The sequence below is a fragment of the Erinaceus europaeus genome, chromosome X (genome assembly GCF_950295315.1).
Source record: "Erinaceus europaeus chromosome X, mEriEur2.1, whole genome shotgun sequence".
NCBI classification, from domain to species: Eukaryota; Metazoa; Chordata; class Mammalia; order Eulipotyphla; family Erinaceidae; genus Erinaceus; species Erinaceus europaeus.
This window is the reverse complement of record NC_080185.1, coordinates 5,090,263-5,114,330: the sequence shown is the minus strand read 5'-3', so window position 1 is coordinate 5,114,330 and position 24,068 is coordinate 5,090,263. Positions and strand designations below refer to the sequence as shown.

The following is a 24,068-nucleotide window of genomic DNA, read 5'->3' as shown; positions in this document are numbered from 1 at the left end:
TTGTGACAGAGACAGAAGGGCCACCCCTCCCCCTCTCCTGGCATTGCATCTGGAGAAGGAGTCTTTCTTAAAAAAAAATATTCAGATTTGCACTTCTGCAAAGTAGGAACAGATTTACTTTTCCTTGTTCTTTATGGAAGTACAATGATCAGGCCTGGGCAGTTAAAAATGACATGAGGATGCAGTGTAAGATAGAAGTCAGAGTGGGCAAGGAGCCCCAGCTCCCAGCAACCTGGAAGTGCCATTGGGCACTGACAAGCAAAGCCTTCTCCCTAGCCGGAGGACCAGGGAAGGGGCAGCAACACAAAAAGAACGCTTTCAGGGGGTCAGGCAGTGGCACACCCAATTGAGCACAAAGGTTACCATGCTTAAGGTCCCAGGTTCAAGCCCCTGCTCCCCACTTGCATGGGGGGAAGCTTCACTAGTGGTGAAGCAGTGCTGCAAGTGTTTTTCAGTCTTTATCTCTATGTATACCCCTCCTCAATTTCTCTCTGTCCTATCTAATAAAAGTAGTAAAAAAATAAAAGGAACACTTAGAAATGAGCAGGTTCCCTACCCCAGTCAAGCAGCATAAGGAAAGTGACAAGGGGTCCCCTCCCCCGCCTCCAGTGTCAGTGGAGCCCTAAGGGGAACCAGGAATATTGTCCCTGTTTAGCTGCAGTGTCCTTACCCAAAATCCTGCTAGAGCAGTGTCAGAGAAAGCAGCTAAGACAGAAGGTTTCAGTCAGATCCACACTCTCACACAGTCTTCCAATGTCCAAATTTCCACTGAGGATCCCTCATCATGGCAGATCTCAAATGGAATGCACAGAGCGAAGCGAGATGCCAGAACCCAGATGCCAGTGATGTTGCAACTACATGAAACAAGCTTTGAAGGAAGCCGTCATAAGAGTGCTTCAAGAAACTACTGTAAATATGCTTGAAACAAGAAAAATACCAAGTGAGAGAAAAGAGAGAAGTTTCAGCAAAGAAATATGAAGCTTAACAAACACTCAGTGGCAGTTTTTCTATTTATGTATTTGTGCATTTACTTATTTTAGTTTTGTGATAGGGACAGAAAGAAAGTGAGAAGGAAGAGCAAGATAGGTAGAGAGAAGGGGCCAGGCGGTAGTACAACAGGTTAAGCACACATGGCATGAAGCACAAAAACCAGCGTAAGGATCCCAGTTCAAGCCCCCAGCTCCCCACCTCCCCACCTGCGGGGGGCTCACTTCATGGGTGGTGAAGCAAGTCTGCAGGTGTCTATCTTTCTCTTCCCCCTCTCTTTCTTCCCCTTCTCTCTTGATTTCTCTCTATCCTATTCAACAACAATGACAGTAATGACAATAATAATAGTTACAATAACAAGGGTAACAACAAGGGCAACAAAATGGGAAAAATGGCCTCCAGGAGCAGTGGATTCATAGTGCAGAGACCGAGCCCCTGCAATAACCATGGAGGCAAAAACAAACAAAAAAAGAGGTAGAGAGAGCTGTAGCCCTGATTCACCATTTGCGAAGCTTTCCCCTTGCAGGTGGGGACCAGGGCATTAAACCGAGGTCCTTGCACATTGTAACATGAGGTCAACCAGTCTACTTACCTGACTCCTATTATTATGGATAGAGACAAATTAAAATGGAAGAGGGAGAGAAAGGGACACTTGCTTCACTGCTTGGGAAGCTTCTCTCCCTTCAAGTGGGGACTAGGGACTTGAACTGGGTTCTTGTGCACTGTAATGTGTGTGCTCTACCAGGTGAGCTACCATTCGACGTCCCAAATGGCCATTTAAAAACTGAAATTTGGTGGCACACCTGGTTAAGCATATACATCACCGTGTAAAGACCCAGGTTCAAGCCCCTGCTACCTACCTGCTGAGGGGAAGCTTTACAAGTGGTGGAGCAAGGCTATAGTTGTCTCTGTCTAACTCCCCCTTCCCTCTCAATTTCTTTCTGTCTCTATACAAAGATCAAAAGTGAAATTTTCAATAACCAAAATTAAAAAAAAAAAAAAAGAAGAGCTTTGATGGATGGCTTCAGCAGCAGAATTGGGGAGAGGTCAGAGACAAGAAGTAGATTTTTTTAAATATATATTTTTTAAACTTTATTTATTTATTTCCCCTTTTGTTGCCCTTGTTGCCTTTTTTTATTGTTTTTGTTATTGATGTTGTTGTTGGATAGGACAGAGAGAAATGAAGAGAGGAGGGGAAGACAGAGAGGGGGAGAGAAAGATAGACACCTGCAGACCTGCTTCACTACCTGGGAAGCGACTCCCCTGCAGGTGGGGAGCCAGGGGCTCGAACTGGGATCCTTCCGCCCATTCTTGTGCTTTGCACCACGTGTGCTTAACTTGCTGAGCTACCGCCTGACTCCCTAGATCTTTTTTAAATGTAGCTGTAGGAAATGAATTGAGGATCTTGAACATGTGCAATACCTCTGCATGGTTTTGTGGTTCTGTATATTTGGGGAGAGAAAGGGGAGACGCCACACCACCACTCCACCATCCGTGGCTCTCCCTGGGTGCCATCCGTGACGCCCGTATGTTGTGCTTCTGCTCGCACACAGAGCCTTATGCATGGAAGGCTTGAACTCTCCCGGGTGACCCATCTCCCATCCTCCAATGATTTTTCTTCTCGAAAATAAGTTCCTTTAGAGGTATACGTTTCAAGGTAATTCAATTAGAAAAACAACAGTAACAACAACCTATCTTGATCTGATGTAGTGCCATATCATGTCCGTCTGGAGTTCAACCCTTTGAGTGTCAGCCCTGTGACTGTCCAGTGGCAGCTGTGATCCTTCAGTCCCTGCCCCCCCCCCCGCATCATCTAGGGGCTTCACATATTCAGTGGACATTGCATGGAAGAGCTACGTGCAGTGCTCACTTATCTTCACAGACAAGAGTGCACAGGCGGACGGAGGAGGAGTGTGGGCATGGCTGGGCATGGATCTGGAGACGGGTTCCATGAACATGGTGCTGGGCTTCATGCAAATAACAGTAGGGAACAAGCTCCCACCACATGTGGAGCACGTGGAGGCAGGAGTGCGAGCTAAGGTAGTGGATCACAGGGCCAGGCAGTGGTGTATCTGGTTAAGCGCAAACACTGCAGCGTGCAGGGAGCCAGGTTCAATGCCCTGGTCCCCACCCCCAAGGGGAAAGCTTCATAAATAGTGAAGCAGGGCTGCAGGAATGTCTGTTTCTTTTCCTCTCTCCTCCCTTCCTCTCTCAGTTTCTCTGTCTGTATCCAATACTGAATGAATAAAATACACACGCACGCGCACGCACACGCACATGCACACACACGCACATGCACACACACGCACATATAAATATAAGGTGAGCGAACAGAAGGCAGCTGAGCAGGGCAACCTCCTGGGAGGTGGGAGCCCTGTGGAAAGCAGGTGCATGGGTGCTCCACTCAGCTTGTTTAAGCTTGAATTCTTACTCTGGGGCTGGGGAGGTAATCCCATGATTTATTCAATAGACTTTCCTGCCTGAGGCTCCAAAGTCCCAGGTTCAATCCTGGATACCACCATAAGCCAGAGCGTCTCTTTGGCAGTAGAAGAAAAAAAAATAATAAAAAGATAAATAAAAAGAAGAAGAAAGAAGAAATTCCCAGGAATTCTGCTATTGTTGGCTCTGTGACCTTGTGAAGGTAGCTCATCCCCCTGCTGCCTCATTTGCCTCGTTTGTCATATGGGGAGACTTCCCCGCTGACTTGGAGGGTCTACATGACCCACAGAGAGCACTTAGCACTGGCTCTTCTGGGCAGCCCACTTTCACCAACTGTCCTCTGGTCCCTGTAATGCCAGCACGGAGTTGGCATCTCTCTGAATCACTTCCTTACCTTTATTTATTTATTTATTTATTTATTATATTTATTTTCTTATTTTCCCTCTTGTTGCCCTTCTTTTTCATTGTTGTAGTAGTTATTATTATTGTTGTTGTTATTGATGTCATCGTTGTTAGATAGGACAGAAAGAAATGGAGAGGAGAAGACAGAGAGGGGGAGAGAAAGACACCTGCAGACCTGCTTCACTGCCCGTGAAGTGACGCCCCTGTAGGTGGGGAGCCGGGGGCTCGAACCGGGATCCTTCCACCGGTCCTTGCGCTTTGCGCCACGTGCGCTTAACCCGCTGTGCTACCGCCCCACTCCCTGCTGTACCCTTTATGGGGACATTGACTGTTACTTCCTGAAAAATTAAGACAGAAGCCAGATTCTACGCAGAATCACCCCCAATGTGTGGAGTTGTTACCCCTCCTATCCTACGGTTTTGTTAATGTCTTCTTTCTTAAGTAAAAAAAAATGTAATAAAATAAAAGAATCACCCCCAAGTTGGTGGGCCTAGGCTGTACCCTCCTTGTAGCTGGCGCGCAGATGCCACAGAGCCCAGGGAGCAAAGGGGAGCACACCTGCTCCCCGAACTCACAGAGAGCAGCGGTCTGCCCCAGAAGGTGACCTGAACAGAGCCCAAGGGCTCAGCACAGGGTTTTACCACTTGGAAACGTAGTATGGTGCAGACACTGGAGGTCCCCCTGGGGTTCACACCACTGCTCCCCCTTCCACTCCGTATTAAAATCAGGTTCAAGAAGATGCGCCTCTCTGTGCCTGAAATGGCTCATTTCAGGAGAGGTGCACACCGAGTTGGATGGAAATGCTTAGTTCTCCTATTAGGGAGGGGGTTAGCCTCCCTTTATGGCCTCTGGGTATCTCCTAGTCCTGTCACATCAATGCGAAACCTCTCGTCAGGCTTCAGCTGTCACTCCGTTTACAAAGTGTCAAAAACTGTAGTGACAGAACACAGGTTGAGGTGAGAACATGCTCAAGCAAGGTTGTGGAGGGAGAAGTGGCCGTGTTGGTTTCCTCAAGCCTCAGGGAGGAAGAGGGACTGTAAGGAAGTAGGTCTGAAGGGCAAAGTGGGCTTTAATCCTCTCTTCCTTCCTTCCTTCCTTCCTTCCTTCCTTCCTCTTCCTCTTCCTCTTCCGTTTCCTTCTCCTCCTTTCACTTCCTCTTCCTCTCTTCCTCTGTGTGCTCCTTCTCCTTATACTCCTCCTCCTCTATTTTTGCCACCAGGGTTTTTGCTGGGGCTTGGTGCCTGCTTGACTATGACTTTCTGGTGGCTCTTTCCCCCTCTTATTTGATAGAAGATGAAAGATGGAGATAAAGGAGAGAGAGAGACAGAATGAGAGAGACCTGCAGCACTGTTCCACCATTCATGCCATTTCTCCTCTGCAGGTGGGGACTGGGGGCTTGAACCAGGTCATTGTACGTGATAATATGTGCACTCTGCTAGGTGCACCCCCACCTGGCTCCCAGACTGGGCTTTTAAGTTTGGAGCTCAAACCATGGAAGCCAGCCTTACACGGCCCCTCTGCTATATTGATTCTTCCTTAAAAAGTGGGTTGATTATGTTTTCACCTGCCAGGGTTGTACTGAGAACAGAATGAGTTAGCATAGACACCCCCCCAAAAAAAACCAAACTTTCATGAGGCTGGAGAGATATAGTCAGTGTGTTAAAAAAAATCAAGGGTTGTATGCATGAGGCCCCAGAGGTCACAGGTTCAATCCCTAGCACCACTTTATGTTAGACACAAATGGTTCTCTGTACTCTCTCATAGAAATAGATGGATCTTTTCAAAAACGGTTGCATGAGTATTCTGATACAACAACTACTGAAGGAAGACCATACAAAACTAAGAATTGAAATTTCAACTGGCAGACATGGAGCATTGGAGGGAATAGTGTTAGCAAAGTTCAGTTTTTCATTTGTTGAAATGGAAGGTCAGCAGATAATGTTTATGGCTGGCAAGTCCTGAAGTAGAAGTGGACTCCTGTGTGTGGTAGTGGAGGCAGTATTCAGAATTGAAGCTAGGTCAAAGTAAAGGGGGTTCTCACTATGGAACGAAGCTGAGGAATCAGCTCAAAATGGCCCAGTTTCTCTGGGGCTTTTTGTTGTTTACACTCCAGCACAAATTTCATTCCTTTTACTTTTCTGAGGAGTAACTAATCAGCCACACACCTCACATATTGATTCTTTTTTTTTTAACTGTTAATTGCCACTAGGATTATCACTGGGGCTCTGTGCCAGCATGATTCCACTGCTCCTGGTGGCCATTTTTTCCTTTTTAATTTTTTTATTTTCTACATTATTTGATAGAGCAGAGAGAAACTAAAAGGTAGGAGAGATAGAAAGAGAAGGAGAAACATCTTTAGACCTGATTCACTGCTCATGAAGCTTCCCCCTACAGGTGGGGTGTTGGGACTTGAACCCAGTCCTTGAGCCTGGTCCTTGAGCATAGTAATGTGCTCAGCTGGGTGTGCTATGATCTGACCACCCTTTCTTTCCCCCAGGTAAATTAAACTTTTATTGAAAAAAAAACATGCTAGGGAAAGAGAGAGAGAGAGAGAGAGAGAGAGAGAGAAACAGGACTGAAAATTTCTCACATGTTAATCCCAGGAAAGAGAGAGAGAGAGAGAGAGAAACAGGACTGAAAATTTCTCACATGTTAATCCCAGGAAAGAGAGAGAGAGAGAGAGAGAAACAGGACTGAAAATTTCTCACATGTTAATCCCAGGAAAGAGAGAGAGAGAGAGAGAGAGCAAGGAAAGAGAGACTTAAATGGTTGCAGTCAGGGGCAAAGAGAGAGCCCCTTTTATTTATATATACTTTTTTTTTTGCGTTCACAATTCACTGTTTTGAGTGGAATCTTCCTTTTAAATTTCATCTAGAGGGAGACTGAGAGATGCACACAGAGAAGGAATTTTTATGAAAGATCGCAGAACCATTTGTAAAACTCCCCTGGTGCCATACATAGTGCTCCATGTAATGCTGGGGGATTGAACCTGGGCCCTTGTCCATGGTACAGTGTGTGAGCTATTGTGCAGCCTAAGTTGACATATTTAAAGTATACAGTTTGGGGGCCGGGTGGTGGTGCACCAGGTTAAGCGTACATAGTATGAAGCACAAGGATCCTGGTTCAAGACCCTGGTTCCCACCTGCAGGGGGTTGCTTCACAAGCAGTGAAGCACACCTGCAGGTCTCTCTCTCTCTCTCTCCCTCTCTATGTCCCCTTCCTCTCTCAGTTTCTCTGTCCTATCCAATTACAAAAAGAAAAAAGAAATCCACTGCTAGGAGCAGTGGATTTTTAGTGTCGGCTCTAGGTTCTAGCAATAACCCTGGAGGCAAAAATAAATAAATAAGTAAAATTAAAAATGAAAGTATGCAATTTGGTCAGTTCACATGTAGGTAGCCACTTGTCATCACCACAATTAAGATGATAAATGTATCTTTCAACCCTTCCTTAAAAAAAAAAAAACACCAACCACAGGTTTAAGCTTCTTGTTCATAATAGTCTACATTCATGAACTTATGGACTGTAATTCACCCAGAGCCAGTGTCACTTAATTCAGAAAAACTCTAAGTAGAGCAGAGTGCTTCCTTGGAATGATGACACCATGATGTTTTCTTCTTCTTCTTCTTCTTCTTCTTCTTCTTCTTCTTCTTCTTCTTCTTCTTCTTCTCCTTCTCCTTCTCCTTCTCCTTCTCCTTCTCCTTCTCCTCCTCCTCCTCCTCCTCCTCCTCCTCCTCCTCCTCCTCCTTCTCCTCCTTCTCCTCCTTCTCCTCCTTCTCCTCCTTCTCCTCCTTCTCCTCCTTCTCCTCCTCCTTCTTCTTCTCCTTCTCCTCCTCCTCCTCCTCCTCCTCCTTCTCCTCCTTCTCCTCCTTCTCCTCCTTCTCCTCCTCCTTCTTCTTCTCCTTCTCCTCCTCCTCCTCCTCCTCCTCCTCCTTCTTCTTCCATGATCAGCTTTCCCATACAACATCCAGTGGCCAGGTGACAGGGTTCTGACAGTGACAGAGACAGAGACAGAGACGAAGACAGTCTTCAGACTGCTAGCCCCATCCCATCCTTTCTTGCCTATGGCCCCAGGTGTGGCCACTGTGTGCTCAGTCAGGGCTCACCACTCACCAGCTCCACATGTAGGAGTGAGCTCCTTGAAATCTGTGTTCCAGTTTCGTAAAGCTTGACTTCTACGTGGGACAGCAGTAGGGGATTAGTCAGCTACCTCTCCTCCCTCCCTAAGTAGCAAGACCAGAGAGCTGAGGCAGCCTACTCTCTGTGGTCAGCCATATGCGGGGATATAGTGCCATAGTCCTAAGCGCCATTTGGAAAATAACGCCCCCAGAACCCAGGCAAGATGGTCATTTCACTAGCTTTTATGATACCATCACCATGAGAGCCGAGCTGTGCTCTTGGCCAACTGTGGCAACTTCTATAGATTTAGGGTTCACTTTTCCTTCTGTCGGCTGACTCCCAACTCTATTGAGATCACTGCTTCTGTGGGGTGAATGAATTTGGCATTCCAAGCAGATACTCGGGCCAACTTTTCCAATGGAGCCTGTTGACAAGGGCTGGTAATAGCACTTGACAGGTGGGGTTTGTGTTGAACCTGATGCTGTGTGTCTTAGCCTAAGGGTGACAAGTGGCTCCAAACCCTCGACTTGCCTGCACATTAGAATCCAAGCAGGTTAGGATTGATTTGCTATCAAGCACAGCTTGGAGGGCAAACATGTTAGGATCGATTCGGTAGCTTTTGTGGCAAGGAGGAAGTTGTTGCTTAGAGGGGGTCGGCTCTCCAGCAGTCATGTGCCCGTGCTGATGATGTTCTGTGTTTTGACTAACAGGTTTTCAGGAGGCCTGATATCAGGGTAAGGATATTTGGCTTTTGGCAATGGACTGCTTTCTTGTGTGTCCCTGTGCTTTATGGAACACTTGGCCTCTGGAGTGTTCTCTGCCTTCTCCCTGGTTTTGATGAGTCATTCAGATCAATTTGCTCTGCTGTGTCATAGCTTTAAGTGTTCACTGGAAATGCTTTATTTGTTCTGGTGTTTTTATGTGCTGCAAAGGCCCATGTGTGTGAGGGCAGATGCTAAAGCCACTTGCAGCAGTGCTGTGCAAAACTGACTCCTTGTAGCATGTGAGTTCTGACCAAATGGATGCGCGTGGCAGGACCCCCAGAGCTCTCTTTTCATCCTATTTATCATGTAACCTTTTCTGAAAAACTGCCCCCCCCAAAAAAAAACCAGAATGCTCAGTTACCCCTCCTGGATGGAAGGTCTCAAGTCACCTTGTGTCTGCATGCTGAACTCACAGAGAACAAGAGCTCATCTGGAAGGGAACCATAGCAAAGTTGATCCTGTTTAGTGTTTGGGAATATGAAGAATTATGTGGGGCAACTTGGGGAGTGTATTTTCCTCACAACTTTCCTTCCCTCTATTTCAGAGCATTTATAAAGCAAGACACAGATCGGTAACATGCATGCCTTTAAAACACAACTGCCAGGGGTTGCAAATTAACCCATTTCCAATAATGGCAACCATGGGGAATGTGATAGACTAATTTACTGACGTCAGCTTACCCCTTTTAGTCTTACTGAAGCCGGTGAAGTAGTATGGAAATCAGCAGGTTAAGCCACAACTCTTATTGTTCCCGTTGGCCTATCTTTATTGAGTTTTGTTTCCTTTTGCTTGTAGGAGTCATTTGTCTTGCCATGAGTGTTTGGCTTTGCGCTTGTGCTTGGTCTTGAAAGGCTGCCTTCCTTTTATTTTATTTTCTTTTCCCTGTTGTTTACTCATTTGTTTTCCTGTTTGAATAATTTTGTCATTGTGCTAAAATTGGAAATTTCCAAAGACTGGCTGCATTTAAAACATGGTAGTGCAACTGTTTACCGAATCCAGCCTGGTAGTGCAGTAGACACATGTACTAGGTAGGTACTGAATTTTAGTAACGAAAAGAAAAGGGTGGAAATGTTCAATTCCTTCCAAATGCTGCTACTTTGTCATCACTTGCTTTTAAAAGACATAGCATAAATAAATGAATAAATATAAAAGACACAGAGTCACTGGAATCAAAGTTTCCTGAGAACAAATGTGTCTTGGCTAAATGTTAATATTTTCAGCCTCAGAGACTTGCTGAAAACTTTTAAAGGGAGTTATAACTGTAGCATCTTCATTATTCATAGTCTTTTGATCACCCGCTGAACAAAAGGTTTGAGTCTTAAAATTGATTACTTTTAAGAAGAAATTAAACTAACAACAGTCTACCTCTAAAAGCCTAGGAAAAACTGAAATACAGACGTGTGACCTCCAGCTGTTTGAAGCCTATTGCTACTGGAATTAGAACTACTTATGATGGCACTGATTTGTAATGCATAATATTGGATTATCCATAGGCAATAAATAGCAGATTCAGCATGTGGTATGTGCATGTGAATGGCAATTTTGTTAGTATCGGTGGCACTGAGTCCTGGGCGGTATACTCGTTTTTCAAAATACATGAAGACTATTTCGAATCCATGCCTGTGAACTGCCTCTGCCTTTGGACCAGACTTTGCCATTTACCTGGTCCCTGTGGCTTGCTCTATTTCCCAAGCATACCATGTGTCCATTATTTTGTTCTTGTTGTGCCATGTTACAGTACTGCTTGACTTTGGAAAGACAGTACCTTTTTTGAGACCCACAATGTTTGTTTGCTTTTTGTTTTTCTGCCCCAACACAAAGCACAGACATAAACCCTCTAGATGACCCATTTGTTCTTTCCTTTACTCCAAGGGGGAAAATGTTGTGATTTGCAAAGCTGTGAAAGGTGTGTCGACTTTTACATGCTTACTGTTTCTTTTACGAAAAGAACTTCTGTCCTTTCACCTATCTGTTTTGCACGTCTCTCTCTCTCTTTCTCTGTCTCTCTTTCTCTCTCCCTCTCTTGGCCTTTTCTTGTCGTGCCCCTGGTGCTGTGCAGGAGATTCAGGAAGAACACAATGGCTACCCTTCTGAAGCCGAAGCTGATCAGGTGGCAAGTTCTGCGTGTTCATCTGTGTGTAGCGCCAGACCGTGTATCTAGAAGCCATTTCATACTAGATTTCTAGATGATAAGCAAAGCTCTTCGAATGCTTTCCCCACTACGGTAGTGCTCTGTCCAAGTTCAGTAGATTCTGTTATGACATTATTTGCAAGAATTGGTTTATCCAACATGTTGTCACCTAGCAGAAATTCACTTACTTGTGCTCCTTGCCTTTCCCAGCGAGCAGCCTAGTCCCCATGGGGTCAGCAGGGCCTTTGCAGAGACTTGGAAGGGAGAGGCAGCAACCTGCACACTCTTGGATGGTGTGGACTTTGCTTTTGGTTCATGTCCAGGACACTGTTTGCTGCCTTGTAGGGATTCTTGGGCTGAGCTCCTAGATTAGATATTTATTAACTAAGAAAAAAAAATGCTTCTTGAGTACTCTGGAGTGCTTACTCTTTGCTAAGAACCTCTGCCCTCTGGGATCCTCCAAAGCAGCAGAACTTTTCCCACAGCCTAAACAGAAAAAAAAAAAAAGTCCATTTGTGAAGCCACCAGAAACCCAGCACCAGGGAAGAGTAGTTTGTGGTGCCTTTGCCCAGTGCTGCCCTCCTATAGTGATCCTGAAAGTAGCCTGGAGAACCTAGTTTGAAAGCCATTGTTCTGGGCATACAAGCCATATGGGAACTGTTACTCAGACACTTAGATATAGGACAAGGTGAAAAGCAGTGGTATGAACTACTGAACATCCTGAAGGACTAGGGGCCATGGGGACAAATTCAGTGTGTCTGATGGGCCTTCGGGGTCAGCCAAACAGAGTTTGGCTGAAAGCAGCTGAGGGAATTCCTCAACTGGGCAACACTTGGAGTAAAGGCACCAAGAGGAATGAATGGGTGTATTCATGAGATCAAACTTTGCTCACATGAATCTACTCTTCTTTGATTATGCTGTACATGGGTTGGATAAATCAAACGTCAAATCATGTCCTATGCAACTTGACAGTTGCAGTCAAAGCTTCATATAGCCCAAGTCTTGAGTCTCATTTCTTAACACCAGCTCTGGCAAGGGAATCTACTACTCACAAAGCAATCAGCCTTTCAAAACTGTTCTGTTGAATTCCTGTGCTGTAGCTACTCATGCTTCCTGTATAAAGTCTACCTTTGATGGGGAAAACTGAAGCATGGAATCATTTACATATTTTATTCTCATAATATATATATATATATATTTTTTGCATTACTTAAAAAGCATGTTCCACCTTTAAGTATCCTCAGTGACAAGGTGATCCTATCAAACCATTCAGCATCATAGAAATGACTGGGTGGTTCAGGTCAAGTGTAACAGGACTATCAGAGAAGAAGCTTCTCATCTTCACCTTGTCTTGAGAGCCTTATGTTGTCAAAATTTCCTAATCACTAGTCCCTTCCCTCCACAACATTTTCGTGGCTAGTCCTGCTCAAGGACTTTAAAGTGTTCTATGCAGTTTTGCTTTGATGCCTATCAGTGAACCACACTTCCCCATCCCTTTAGAGTTGCTTGATTGCAACGACTTCTTTAGTCAATACATTTCAGTCACCACTTCCAATTTATTTTAATATGTTAAAGAATTGAAGTTTTTGTTATAAATGATCATATTTGGCCATGAAAATAAGCCTTAGCAATATGACATTGAAAGTAATTTGAAACTTAGATATTGATTAAAATAGCCTTGTGACTTGGTGACCATAGTATGAAATTAGTCACCAGTCAGACAGTGAATTGAAGAAAGCACACTTTCAGATCAAGGCTTTTACTAAGATTGGTGATTTTTTTTTTGTTATTTCAAACTGGACATAGAAAAAAATATAAATGCTGGCTTATGCTTTATTGTGAAAAATATTCATTTTCAAAGCAGATGTGAGTATGAAAATGCGTTCTGAGATATTTTTCCATGTTTCACTTAACAGTTCTCGACTTTCCTAACATTTTCAGCGGAAAAGTGTCTTTAAAACCAGTCTGGACTACAAAGTCAAGCAGTAAAATTATCTAGCTGGAACAATGACCCCCGCCCCCATCTCTGTTATTCTAACCTGTGTCTGGAGGAGGGACTGTAGTATGGAGTGTCCTCCCGGCACACCGGTCAGAACTTGGCTAGTGGCTAGCTAGCATTGGCTTGGTCCTTTGCCTTCTGACTCTTTTCCTTGTTTGCTTTTGTAAAATGGTAGTAAGCTACTAGCTATGATGGTTCTCAATTAGCCTTAAATTCTCTTTCTTAATATACACATATACTTACCTGTAGGAAATAGCTATTTTGAAGTTTTGATGATTTAGATTAGAATTATAAAATAGGTCCACCTTCAGTAGTTGGATTTACTAAATCATGCTGTAAATTTAGCATTGTCCAATCTGTTTTCCACCACGTCCAACTGAACAGGTATTTTTTTGGAGAAAGCAGAACCTGATCACAGAGGTACAGAGATGCAGTGTATTCTACCGCCCCCTGGTGGATTTGGCATGCATTAACACACCAGGCACCACGATAAATAACTAAATAGATACACATAACCCAGTTTAACTTGCTTTTAACCCAGAATTTCCCAAACTTGAAAAGAAAAAAAATATATTAACATTTCACGGAAATTTAACACTCTATGGAACATAGCTAGGGAGTTTCTGGGGTTTCAAACTCCTGAGTCTTATTGCTGACACAATGTCAGATATGCCAAGGAGAAAGGGTACAGCTTTCCTCACAGCATCTGTCTCCTGGGGGTGACAGTACCATGGAAGAATCCCCACTGTGGGCTCTGTTTCCTAGCTTTGTAGTCTGAACATACTGTTTTCTTAGCCCCTCTGGAATCATGGGAACCATCCCATCTAGCTTGGGAGAGACTGGCGGAAGTGCCCATGTGGATATTTGAAATGTGGGCATGTGTCTTCCCAGCCACCCTTTCCTGAGCATTACTGTGGCCAGGAAAGCTAATAATGCATCAGCCAGCTTCCTGGGAGAAGCCAGATGAACATTCTGGTCCGCACTAGTGCCTGCAGTGCTGTTGGCTGCCATCTGATGGCGCTCTCTGGTGGCCTCATGCCAGATCCCCATGCGAGGCTTTGCACACACACAGGCCTTTGCCCTGCTCCTGCCCCAGCTCCTCTGGTTCGCTGCGGGTTTCCCAAACTACCTCCGAGGCTGGCTAGGCACCGCCAACGAATACTGGCTTTGTCTGTTTTGGTTTCATGCTCAGAAGGTAACACTTTTCTGCCCTTGACTCCCAATTCTAGAAGCCCCTCGCCGTAGCTGTGTGTGTAGTGATCACACTGTCTTTCTGTCCCGTCCAGCCATTTCTGTATTAACGCGTACTAACTGTGCTCTTGGGATGTGTAAGCACTTGCTTGAATCTGTGGCATGGTGTCCTGTGGTGCTGAGCTTTGAGATTGCCTTGGGAGGGGTGGGGGCATACCTTCTGCACGCTGCCTTAACCCTATAGCCAGAGCACAGACACACACAACCCCCCCCCCCCGCCCTGCTCGTTTGTGCTGATGGAAAGTGACATTTGTTCCTGTCTGCTTTGCTGCCAGGCTCTTAGGGATGGGAATAAACTGGCACAGATGGAAGAAGCTCCGCTTTTCCCAGGAGAATCCATCAAGGCCATTGGTAAGTTGAAGAATTTCTTGGGCTCATAGAGACTTGTGCCAGAGAAGGACACTTTCCTTACAAGCCCAGGCCAGGTATGTGCAGGAGATCAGCCTGGCTGATTGAATGAGGGACTGATGGACAAGGCCTGTTCATTCTTACTGCTGTTGTCCTTACGAGGTCCATACTCCCAGAAGGATAAAGAATAGGAAAGCTATTAGTGGAGGGGGATGGGATATGGAGTAATGGTGCTGGGAATTGTGTGAAGTTGTACCCCTCTTATCCTATGGTTTTTGTCAGTGTTTCTTTTTTTATAAATAAAAATTAAAAAAATATAAAGATGCCTGCCCATAGAAAAGTACTGGCAGGCCAGGCTGAGAGTTGGCAAGACACCTTCTGTCTTCTTTTTTTTTTTAGTTATATTATTTATTTATTTATCTGTTTATTTATTTATTGGCACTTGAAATGTATCCAGGGCCTCACTCATATGTGATACCATGGAGCATCATCTCATGCCAATTATTCTTTTTTCCTCCTCCTCCTCCTCCTCCTCCTCCTCCTCCTCTTCTTCTTCTACTTCTTCAAGGAAACAGAGGGAGAGATAGATAAAAAAAATAATAAACACATTATCTCTGCTCCAACACCCATGGAGTTTCCTGGGTGCTGGTCATGGTTCTGAGAGAGGAGAGACCCCATAGCTCTGTTCCACCATCCATGGGGCTCCTTAGGTACTGTCCATGGTGCTGAGAGAGGAGAGACTCCTCCCCCCCACAACCCTACCCATCCTCCTTGGAGCTCACTGGGTGCTGACCATGGTGCTGAGAGAGGAAAGACACCACAGTCCTGCCCCAACCTCCATGGAGCTTCCTGGATGCTGTTCTTGGTGCTGAGAGAGGAGAGACACCATAAGGATACACCCCCATCCGTGGGGCTCCCTGGGTGCTGCTTATGGTACTCACATGTCCTACTGGACCTCAAACCCACGGTCTCGCTCACAGCAGAGCATGTGCTCTGCTGCTCTGCTGGCTGAATAGTTTCATCTCCCCTCTGCTTTTTCATCTCCTCTCTGCTTTTTCTTGGTGAGTAGTATTCTAATGTACACTCTTATCACTGCTTCTTATCCAGTCGTCTGTTGGTAAGTATTTCGGTGGCTTCTGCTATTTGGTTCTTACAGGTAAAAGTACTGCAGATATTTACAAATGAGCCTCTTCTTTGTCCTATAATCCTCCTACATCCCTTGGCCCAAGCACACTAAGCTCAGACATTCACTGCTCACTGCCCTCTCTCCTCCCTAGCTCTTCCATTCCAAGTGAAGTGAGCCTCTCCTGAGCTTTTTTGCTGCCCACATGGTTATGACAGTATCTCTCAGGTTGAAACATGTTGGTGACTTCCAGGTCACAAGACACTTGTGGCTGGCACTGTGTCCAGTGATACCTAGGACCCCTGCACAGAAGCTGCTTGGCATAATAAGTTATGGGAAAGTCTAATGCAATGAGAACTGAGATAGATGAAAACTTGAGTGTCTTTTGTCCCCTTCCAACTCAGCTATCACTGTTTTGTCATCCCAGAGGAAGGGCACTTGGGAAAGACACCAAGATGTGCTTTCTTGGTGCTAGGCTTGGATTTTTTAAAACTCAGAATCAAACACGTTGTTAGTTCCTAAATACGACTAAATATGTTGGTACTGGCACTAGGAAAGTCAAAATGCATGTGGAAACTGATGAGAAGTCTCTCTCTCTCTCTCTCTCTCTCCTACTTCATTGGTAGGTTTTTAGTCATCTTTTACCTGGTTTCCTTTAGAGATACCTTAGGGGGCAGTGGTTAGCCTTAGTTAATTTCCAGTGGCAGTTATTTATGAAACAATAATCTAGAGTTTTCAGAATCTAATTAATGCTTTTTTGAGTATGAATAATTTCTCATTCAGAAAAAATGTTAAACCACCTGAAAAAAAAAAGACAAAATGTAACATATATTGAGGTCCTCTACTTACTTAAAATCTCATTAAGGAGCAAATCAGAACTGTTGTTGTTGTTGTTTTTTTATAGGAGTTTATAGGAAGACTATCCTTCTGTGTCTTTATTTACAGCAACAACACACTCAAAATTCCTAGTAAAGCAGAATCACACTTATGTATACTCAGAAATTCATGTTAATATTTATTGAGGAGGGAGTCAGACAGTAGCGCAGCGGGTTAAGCGCACAAGGACCGGCGTAAGGATCCCGGTTCAAGCCCCCGGCTCCCCACCTGCAGGGGAGTCGTTTCACAGGCGGTGAAGCAGGTCTGCAGGTGTCTATCTTTCTCTCCCCCTCTCTGTCTTGCCCTCCTCTCTCCATTTCTCTCTGTCCTATCCAACAACAACATCAGTAACAACAACAATAATAACTACAACAACAATAAAAAAAGGTTTATTGAGGAAAGTTGGTGATAGTTGCTCCTTGCTTTTTATTTTCTTTTCTTTATTAAAATATTTTATTCATTTATTCATGAGGAAACTAGGAGGAGAGAGAGAAGGAACCAGACATCACTCTGGTACATGTGCTACTGGGGATTGAACTCTGGATCTCATGCTTGAAAGTTCCATGTTTTATCTACAGCCATCTCCCAGACCACTCCCTTTGCTTTTTCTTGCAGTGAAAGATGTCATGTATATCTGCCCGTTCATGGGAGCAGTGAGTGGGACCCTAACTGTGACAGACTTCAAGATGTACTTCAAAAACGTGGAAAGGGTGAGTTCTTCCAAGTGTGCTTGGAATCTTGAGAAAGCAAAGTAAACAATGAAAAGGAAAGGACTCTACAACCCCACCACCTGCAGACAACCAGGCCCTGACTTTTTAGATCTGCCCAGATGGAAATAAGTTGGTGCCTAGAAAGAAGTGTAATGAAGCAGTGCTATAACCTGCTGGACCAGTTCACCGGCTGTCTCAGTATAGTTTCCTAAGGCTTCTCTCACACCAGACTTCGTTCTTTATAGGGACATGAAGCAAACAAACATGTCTTTTAAAAAATATTTATTTTGGGAGTCAGGCGGTAGGGCAGCAGGTTAAGCGCAGGTGGCGCAAAGTGTAAGGACCGGTGGAAGGATCCCAGTTCGAGCCCCCAGCACCCCACCTGCAGGGGAGTCGCTTCACAGGTGGTGAAGCAGGTCTGCAGGTGTCTATCTTTCTCTCCCCCTCTCTGTCTTCCCCTCCTCTCTCCACTTCTCTCTGTCCTATCCAACAATGACGACATAAGCAATAACTACAAAAATAAAACAAGGGCAACAAAAGGGAATAAATAAATAAATAAATATATATTTATTTATTTTGTTTTAATGAAATAGAGAGAGAAAGCCCAGTGCATTACTCATCTCTCGGTTATGGTGGTGCTGGGAATCAAACCTGGGACCTCAGAGCTTCAGACTGGAGAGTTTTTTTTTTTTTTTTTTTTGTAGAACCATTATGCTGTCTCCCCAGCCTGTGTTTATTTTTCAATGCAGCGATAGGGTCTCAGACATACTTGATGCTATTCTACTATTTTAGTCTGTTTTTAAGGTTATAGTTTTTTTCTGTATATTTTATTTGATAGAGAGAAATTTTAGAAGGAAGGGGGATAGAGAGAGAGAGACAGAGACACCTATAACCCTGCAGTTGGGAACCGGGGCTTGGACCCAGGTTCTTATGCACTGTAATGTGGGCACTTAGCCAGGTGTGCCACCGCCTATCCCCTAGTCTCTGATTTTAGAGGAGTGGGCAGAAAGAGAAATAAACTGCAGCGCTGTTCCAACATCTATGGAATCCCCTTAGTGCTACAGATGGTGTTTCCATGTGGTATCAGGAATCAAAGCCAGGGCTCCACACATTGCGTTGCCCTTTATCCTGCGAGCAACCTCCTGGGTCCCCAGACATGTATTTTAACCCAGTGAGGACTCAGGATATGCACACTCACGTGACTGTCATGGATTGGTGTTGATCTGACTTTTTCTTGCCAGGACCCGCATTTTGTCTTGGATGTTCCCCTTGGAGTCATCAGCCGAGTCGAGAAGATTGGAGCGCAGAGCCAAGGAGACAATTCTTGTGGCATAGAGATCGTGTGCAAGGTACAGCTCACACAGGAGTGCGAGTACCAGATCATTAACCCACACCTTCCCAAAGTGTCTGTCTGATCTTGAAACCTGGGCCACACGCCACTGTGCCAGCTTTTGGTTGAACTTGAGTAGTTCCAAACGTAGTGGAAGGCTGAGAGATAGCTCACCTGGTAGAGTGCACGCATCATCGTGCACAAGGGCGGGGGTTTGAGCCCCTAAGCACCACGTGACAGATGGCAAATTTGATAAGTGATGGAGAGGTGGTGTCTCTCCTCACTGTGTTTCTCTCACTCTGTCTCTCTTACTTTCTACCTAGAAAGTAGAAGGGAAAAAAAAAAGTCCACTGAGAGCAGTGTGAAACCCCAGTAAGGGCACACTGGTGGCAGGAGCTCTTGCTTAAATCTCTCTTCCGATTCCTTTGTTTCAGGGGGTAGAAACTTGCATCTTTTTTTTTTTTTTTTTTTTTTTTTTGAAAAAACAGGGTGAATTTCAGGGCAAACAGGATAGGGCCTTTATGCCACCAGGTCAGGAAAATGGGGTAAATTTTGAGGCAGACAAGGAAAAGGGAGGTGGTATGAGTTTCTGTTCTTTGTTTTTTTCTTTCCTTCCCTTTTCTTTTTGAAAATCATCCTAACCTATTTACAGCTTCGACAGGGAAGCTCCTGCAAAACAGTTTGGGAAGGACTCATTGTATTCTTCTGACTCAGTTTACCCAAGATGAGTGTCCTTATCACTTTAGGGCTATGTCCGGTCACCCTGTCCCTTTAAGGTCACAGTTTCAGTCTCTGCGCAGAGTGATTTGTGCTCCTGGGAACGGACATTTGCAGGACAGAGGCCTCTTCCAGCCATCTGCCCAATCTCCTAGCCTTACAATAGCCATTAAAGTCAGTCTCTCTGTGGAAGTCTTTCTAATCAACACAGACCCGAAAGCCAAGTGCTGATTGATACCTGGTACATTTTGGAGTGGTCAGAGGGAAAGGAGGGTTAATTGCTTGTAGATCCTCTTCCAAAGTTGGTGGTGGGAGTGGTGTGCAGATACCTGTCATGGGGAGATAGGAAATGGTACTCGTGCAGTGACAACTGCCTTGTTTGAAAATAATGAAATGTCATTAAATTCCTAATAAAATGATAAGAAAGGAAGCAAGGAATAAAGACCCTCCTTTGAACAGCGGACAGTCAAAGAGTTCCTAAAGGGATAGGCTCTATCAGTAACTTTTTTTTTTTTGCCTCCAGGGTTATTGCTGGGGCTCAGTGCCTGCACCATGAATCAACTGCTCCTAGAGGCCATTTTTCCCCCTTTTGTTGCCCTTGTTGTTGTAGCCTTGTTGTGGTTATTATGGTTATTGTTGATGTCGCTCATTGTTGGATAGGACAAAGAAAAATGGAGACAGTGGGGGAAGGCAGAGGGGGAGAGAAAGATAGACACCTGCAGACTTGCTTCACCGCCTGTGAAGTGACTCCCTTGCAGGTGGGGAGCCAGGGGCTTGAACCCGGATCCTTACTCTGGTCCCTGCGCTTTGAGCCACGCACGCTTAACCCACTGCGCTACCACCCGACCCCTATCAGTAACTTTTATGATAAAAAAAAAAATGATCATGAGGGGCTGGGCGGTAGCACAGCAGGTTAAGCACACATGGTGAGGAGTACAAGGACCAACACGAGGATCCCGGTTCGAGCCCCCAGCTCCCCACCTGCAGGAGGGTCACTTCGCAAGTGGTGAAGCAGGTCTGCAGGTATCTGTCTTTCTCTTCCACTCTCTGTCTTCCCATCCTCTCTCCATTTTTCTCTGTTCTGTTTAACAACAGTGACAGCAATGACAACAATAATAACAACAATAAACAACAAGGGCAGCAAAAGTGGAAAAATAGCCTCCAGGATCAGTGGATTCATGACAGGCACTGTTCCCCAGTGATAACCCTGGAGGCAAATAAATAAATAAATAATAAATAATAAATAAATAATAAGGGGGGTCGGACAGTAGTGCAGCGGGTTAAGCGCACATAGCGCAATGCGCAAGGACTGGCATAAGGATCCCGGTTCGAGCCCCTGGCTCCCCACCTGCAGTGGGGGGGTCACTTCACAAGCAGTAAAGCAAGGCTGCAGGTGTCTATCTTTCTCTCTCCCTCTTTCTCTCTTCCCCTCTTCTCTTTGTCCTATCCAACAATGACATCAATAACAACAATAATAACCACAACAATGATAAAACAACAAGGGCAACAAAAGGGAAAAAATAGCCTCTAGGAGCAGAAGATTTGTGGTGTAGGCACTGAGCCCCGGCAGTAACCCTGGAGGCCCCCCAACAGATGATCATGGGGGCCATGCAGTGGCTTACTTCATTGAGTACATATGTTCCCTTGCATAAGGACCTGAGTTCAAGCCCCTGGTCCCCACCTGCATGGGAAAGCTTCACAAGCGGTAAAGCAGTGCTGCAGGCGTGTGTGTGTGTGTGTGTGTGTGTGTGTGTGTGTGTGTCTCCCTTTCTGTCTCCTCTCAATTTTTCTCTGTCCTATCAACTAAAAAAGAAAATTAAAACCTTAAAAATGTGATCATATGCTGTAATTTCCACCTGAGCTGTTCATTTTTGTTTTGTGTCCTGCCTCCAATGTATCAGATAGAAATGTGTAGGTTAACTTTAGTGATGCCTTGTCTGCTTTTGAAACCCCTGAATGAAATGTCTGATTTTCACTGATGTTAGCAACAGCCGTCCCTAGGGGAATTGCTGGGGCTCTTTCCACATTCAGTTACCGCAGTCCTGCACATCTCTTTGATCTGATCATGTCTCAGAACAGCAACCCTGGGCTGGCATTAGAATATAAACAAAGCCACTTTTCCATTTTTTTCCTCTAAGATGTATTTATTATGAGAGAGGTCTCTCTCACTCTCTCATCATTCCTGCAGGCACTTGTGGTAATGGACTCCACAGAATCCCATGCATGCTCAGATGTGCATCAGCCTGGTGGATGTGGGTGTCTTGGTAGCCCAAGATATCTGAAGCAACAATCAGTAATCCAGTAGCTGTGCTTCTTTCATTTAGGTGGCTTGACTGAAGGAATCTAAGTCATCTGCATCTATAAAGTATTGTATATACTGTATTATATATAAGGTTATATAAATCATGCCACTGCCGGAACCCCTCTTCTCCCAACTTGCTCGTACCTGAGTTTGTTTGTGATCGTACTTCTTTCCAAATGTCATGGAACGTTAAAGAAGATATCTGTATTTTGCTAATGGCATGGGTCTAAAAAGTGGGGTCGTGGTTCAGACCGGCCCTGGGAAGGAAGTGCACCCTGCAGCTGGCCTCCCCAGGGAAGTCCCTGCTCACATGCACTTGCAAGAGTAGGGTAAGGTGGGGTGTCACTCAAGAAACAGCATTGCAGTTTCTGTAGGGATAGCACCGAGGGTCACTCTCTATGTGACACAGGGTTCTAGCTGTGGGGACAGGGAACTAGTATGCTGTCTTCTCTTCCTGTTGTATGGAGGGTGAGGGTTCTAGAATTGACTCCTCAGGCATTTTAAGGCTCTCAGCAAATTCACTGCACAGGACTTGGTGACTTGGGCAGTCTGACTCACCCTGTTTTTGGTTTCAGCTGGTGAGTCCTACCCCTGTCCCCTTTGTTGTACTTTCCTTGGGTTTAATTGTAGTGGAAGTGTTTTTGGTAATCACCTTTGCTAGTTGGAACAAGATAGATTATAACATGAGAACATACCAAAATACCATGCGTCTGGACTCGATGTGTGTTGAGTCAATGAGTTGTACTCATTGTTTTACAGGATATGAGGAACTTGCGACTTGCTTATAAACAGGAAGAACAGAGTAAACTGGGGATATTTGAAAACCTCAACAAACATGCATTTCCTCTTTCCACTGGCCAGGTATGATCATCCTAGTAAACCATTTTCATGTTTGGGTGGCGCAGGGGGCCTAAAATTTCATGTCTCCTGTTTCCTTTTCCAAAGGTTTACTTTCTCTCTATTGGGAACTAATATTAGAATATTTAAAATTTGTCAGCTTGTGGAATGATTAAGAAAAGCTGCCAGTTTGATGCTTCAGAAATTTACAGATTAAAGTAGGGATTTTGATACATTCATTGTGTCACTGAAAATGCAGTGATAATGGGCATACAATATAGAAAAGAAATGGTGGCATTCTTTTGTTCTCTGTTTTTTGTTTTTGTTGTTGTTGCTGTCATTTCTGTTTTTGTATCCAGACACTATTTGCATTCAACTATAAAGAAAAGTTTCCAACGAATGGATGGAAAGTGTATGACCCAGTATTTGAATATAAGAGACAGGTAAGTCGATTGCTTAGCAACTTGAAAGTGATCAAGTTGACCTTCCTTTTCTTCTTTAGAAGGTTAGAAAGTTAGTGGGAACAGGGAGTTGGGCGGTAGCACAGTGGGTTAGCACACTTGGCACAAAGCGCAAGGACCGGAGTAAGGATCCCAGTTCAAGCCCCCGGCTCCCCACCTGCAGGGGAGTCGCTTCACAAGCGGTGAAGCAAGTCTGCAGGTGTCTATCTTTCTCTCCCCCTCTGCCTTCCCCTCCTCTCTCCATTTCTTTCTGTCTTATCCAACAACAACGGCATCAATAACAACAGCAACCATAACGACAACAATAAAACAACAAGGGCAACAAAAGGGACAATAAATAAATATTAAAAGAAGAAGAAGGTTAGTAGGGACAAAATCTACAGTAAGCAATCCACAGGTCCAGCTTATTCATCTTGGGGTCCCTCACGACCAGAATACCCCCTTCTCCTCAAACCAAACTTTTAAAAATGCCACTGTGTGCCCGCCATTTTCCAGATCTTCCCGGAGTACACAGAGGATGATACAAAGCAAGCGTGCCTGAAGGTTTCTACTGATGCTCTGATAATGGAGTTGGTGCATAAGGATCAAAACCAGTGGCTGAAATGAGATTTCCAGCACATGGTGTGATCGCATCACTCTGATTCTGTGTCCCTGACGTGCTAGCCCTTTAGTGTGTGGTTTCAGGATATTCCAAAAAGATATCTGTTCGCTCACGACATTGTGTCTGTTGCTCCTCCTTATATTCAGTCACGCTGATTTATGTTACTTATTTTAGACATTTGTAAGAAATTTCTTTTGTCTCTCTTCCCATGAGTATTGTCAAGAACAGCATTATGCTCATTCCTTATTGAAAGCACACAAGAAGAAATGTGCAAATAATTACCTGGTTTTGAGTCTGCTAGGAACATTTTAAGGTCTGTGGATTGTTTTAAATGGGTAGGAAGTGGGTTTATTAGACAAATGTATATTAAAACTTTTGAGTAGCAGTAAATGATGGTTAATAGAAAACAAGCAAATGTGACTTGGGATGGGTACTGTTGGAAATGGTCTAAGTCTGCTTTCCCCTTCTTTCTTTTTCTCAGGGCTTGCCAAATGAGAGTTGGAAAATCTCCAAAGTAAACAGTAATTATGAGCTGTGTGACACTTACCCTGCCATCATCGTTGTGCCTACCAGCGTCAAAGATGATGACCTTTCCAAAGTGGCAGCCTTTCGTGCGAAAGGCAGAGTCCCTGTAAGTAGGAGGCTTTTGACACTGAGATCTGCACACGTACACT

At 44.7% G+C, this 24,068-nt stretch overlaps 1 protein-coding gene across 6 annotated transcripts in view; it reads left to right on the top strand.

Annotated features, from left to right (window-relative positions):
* MTMR1 (myotubularin related protein 1) overlaps positions 1–24,068 on the top strand; it is a 58,732-nt gene that overhangs the window by 12,789 nt on the left and 21,875 nt on the right. The window contains exons 3-10 of one of the 6 annotated variants that reach the window (XM_016191460.2): positions 8,655–8,678; positions 10,768–10,818; positions 14,365–14,440; positions 17,052–17,146; positions 18,388–18,495; positions 22,255–22,356; positions 22,692–22,775; positions 23,876–24,025. In XM_016191460.2, coding sequence (XP_016046946.2) covers positions 8,655–8,678; positions 10,768–10,818; positions 14,365–14,440; positions 17,052–17,146; positions 18,388–18,495; positions 22,255–22,356; positions 22,692–22,775; positions 23,876–24,025 — 690 coding nt within the window. Of the gene's footprint in view, positions 1–8,654; positions 8,679–10,767; positions 10,819–13,222; positions 13,259–13,910; positions 14,034–14,364; positions 14,441–17,051; positions 17,147–18,387; positions 18,496–22,254; positions 22,357–22,691; positions 22,776–23,875; positions 24,026–24,068 lie in introns of all 6 variants that reach the window. The other 5 variants (XM_060183543.1, XM_016191461.2, XM_060183545.1 and 2 more) reach the window with 5 other exon arrangements.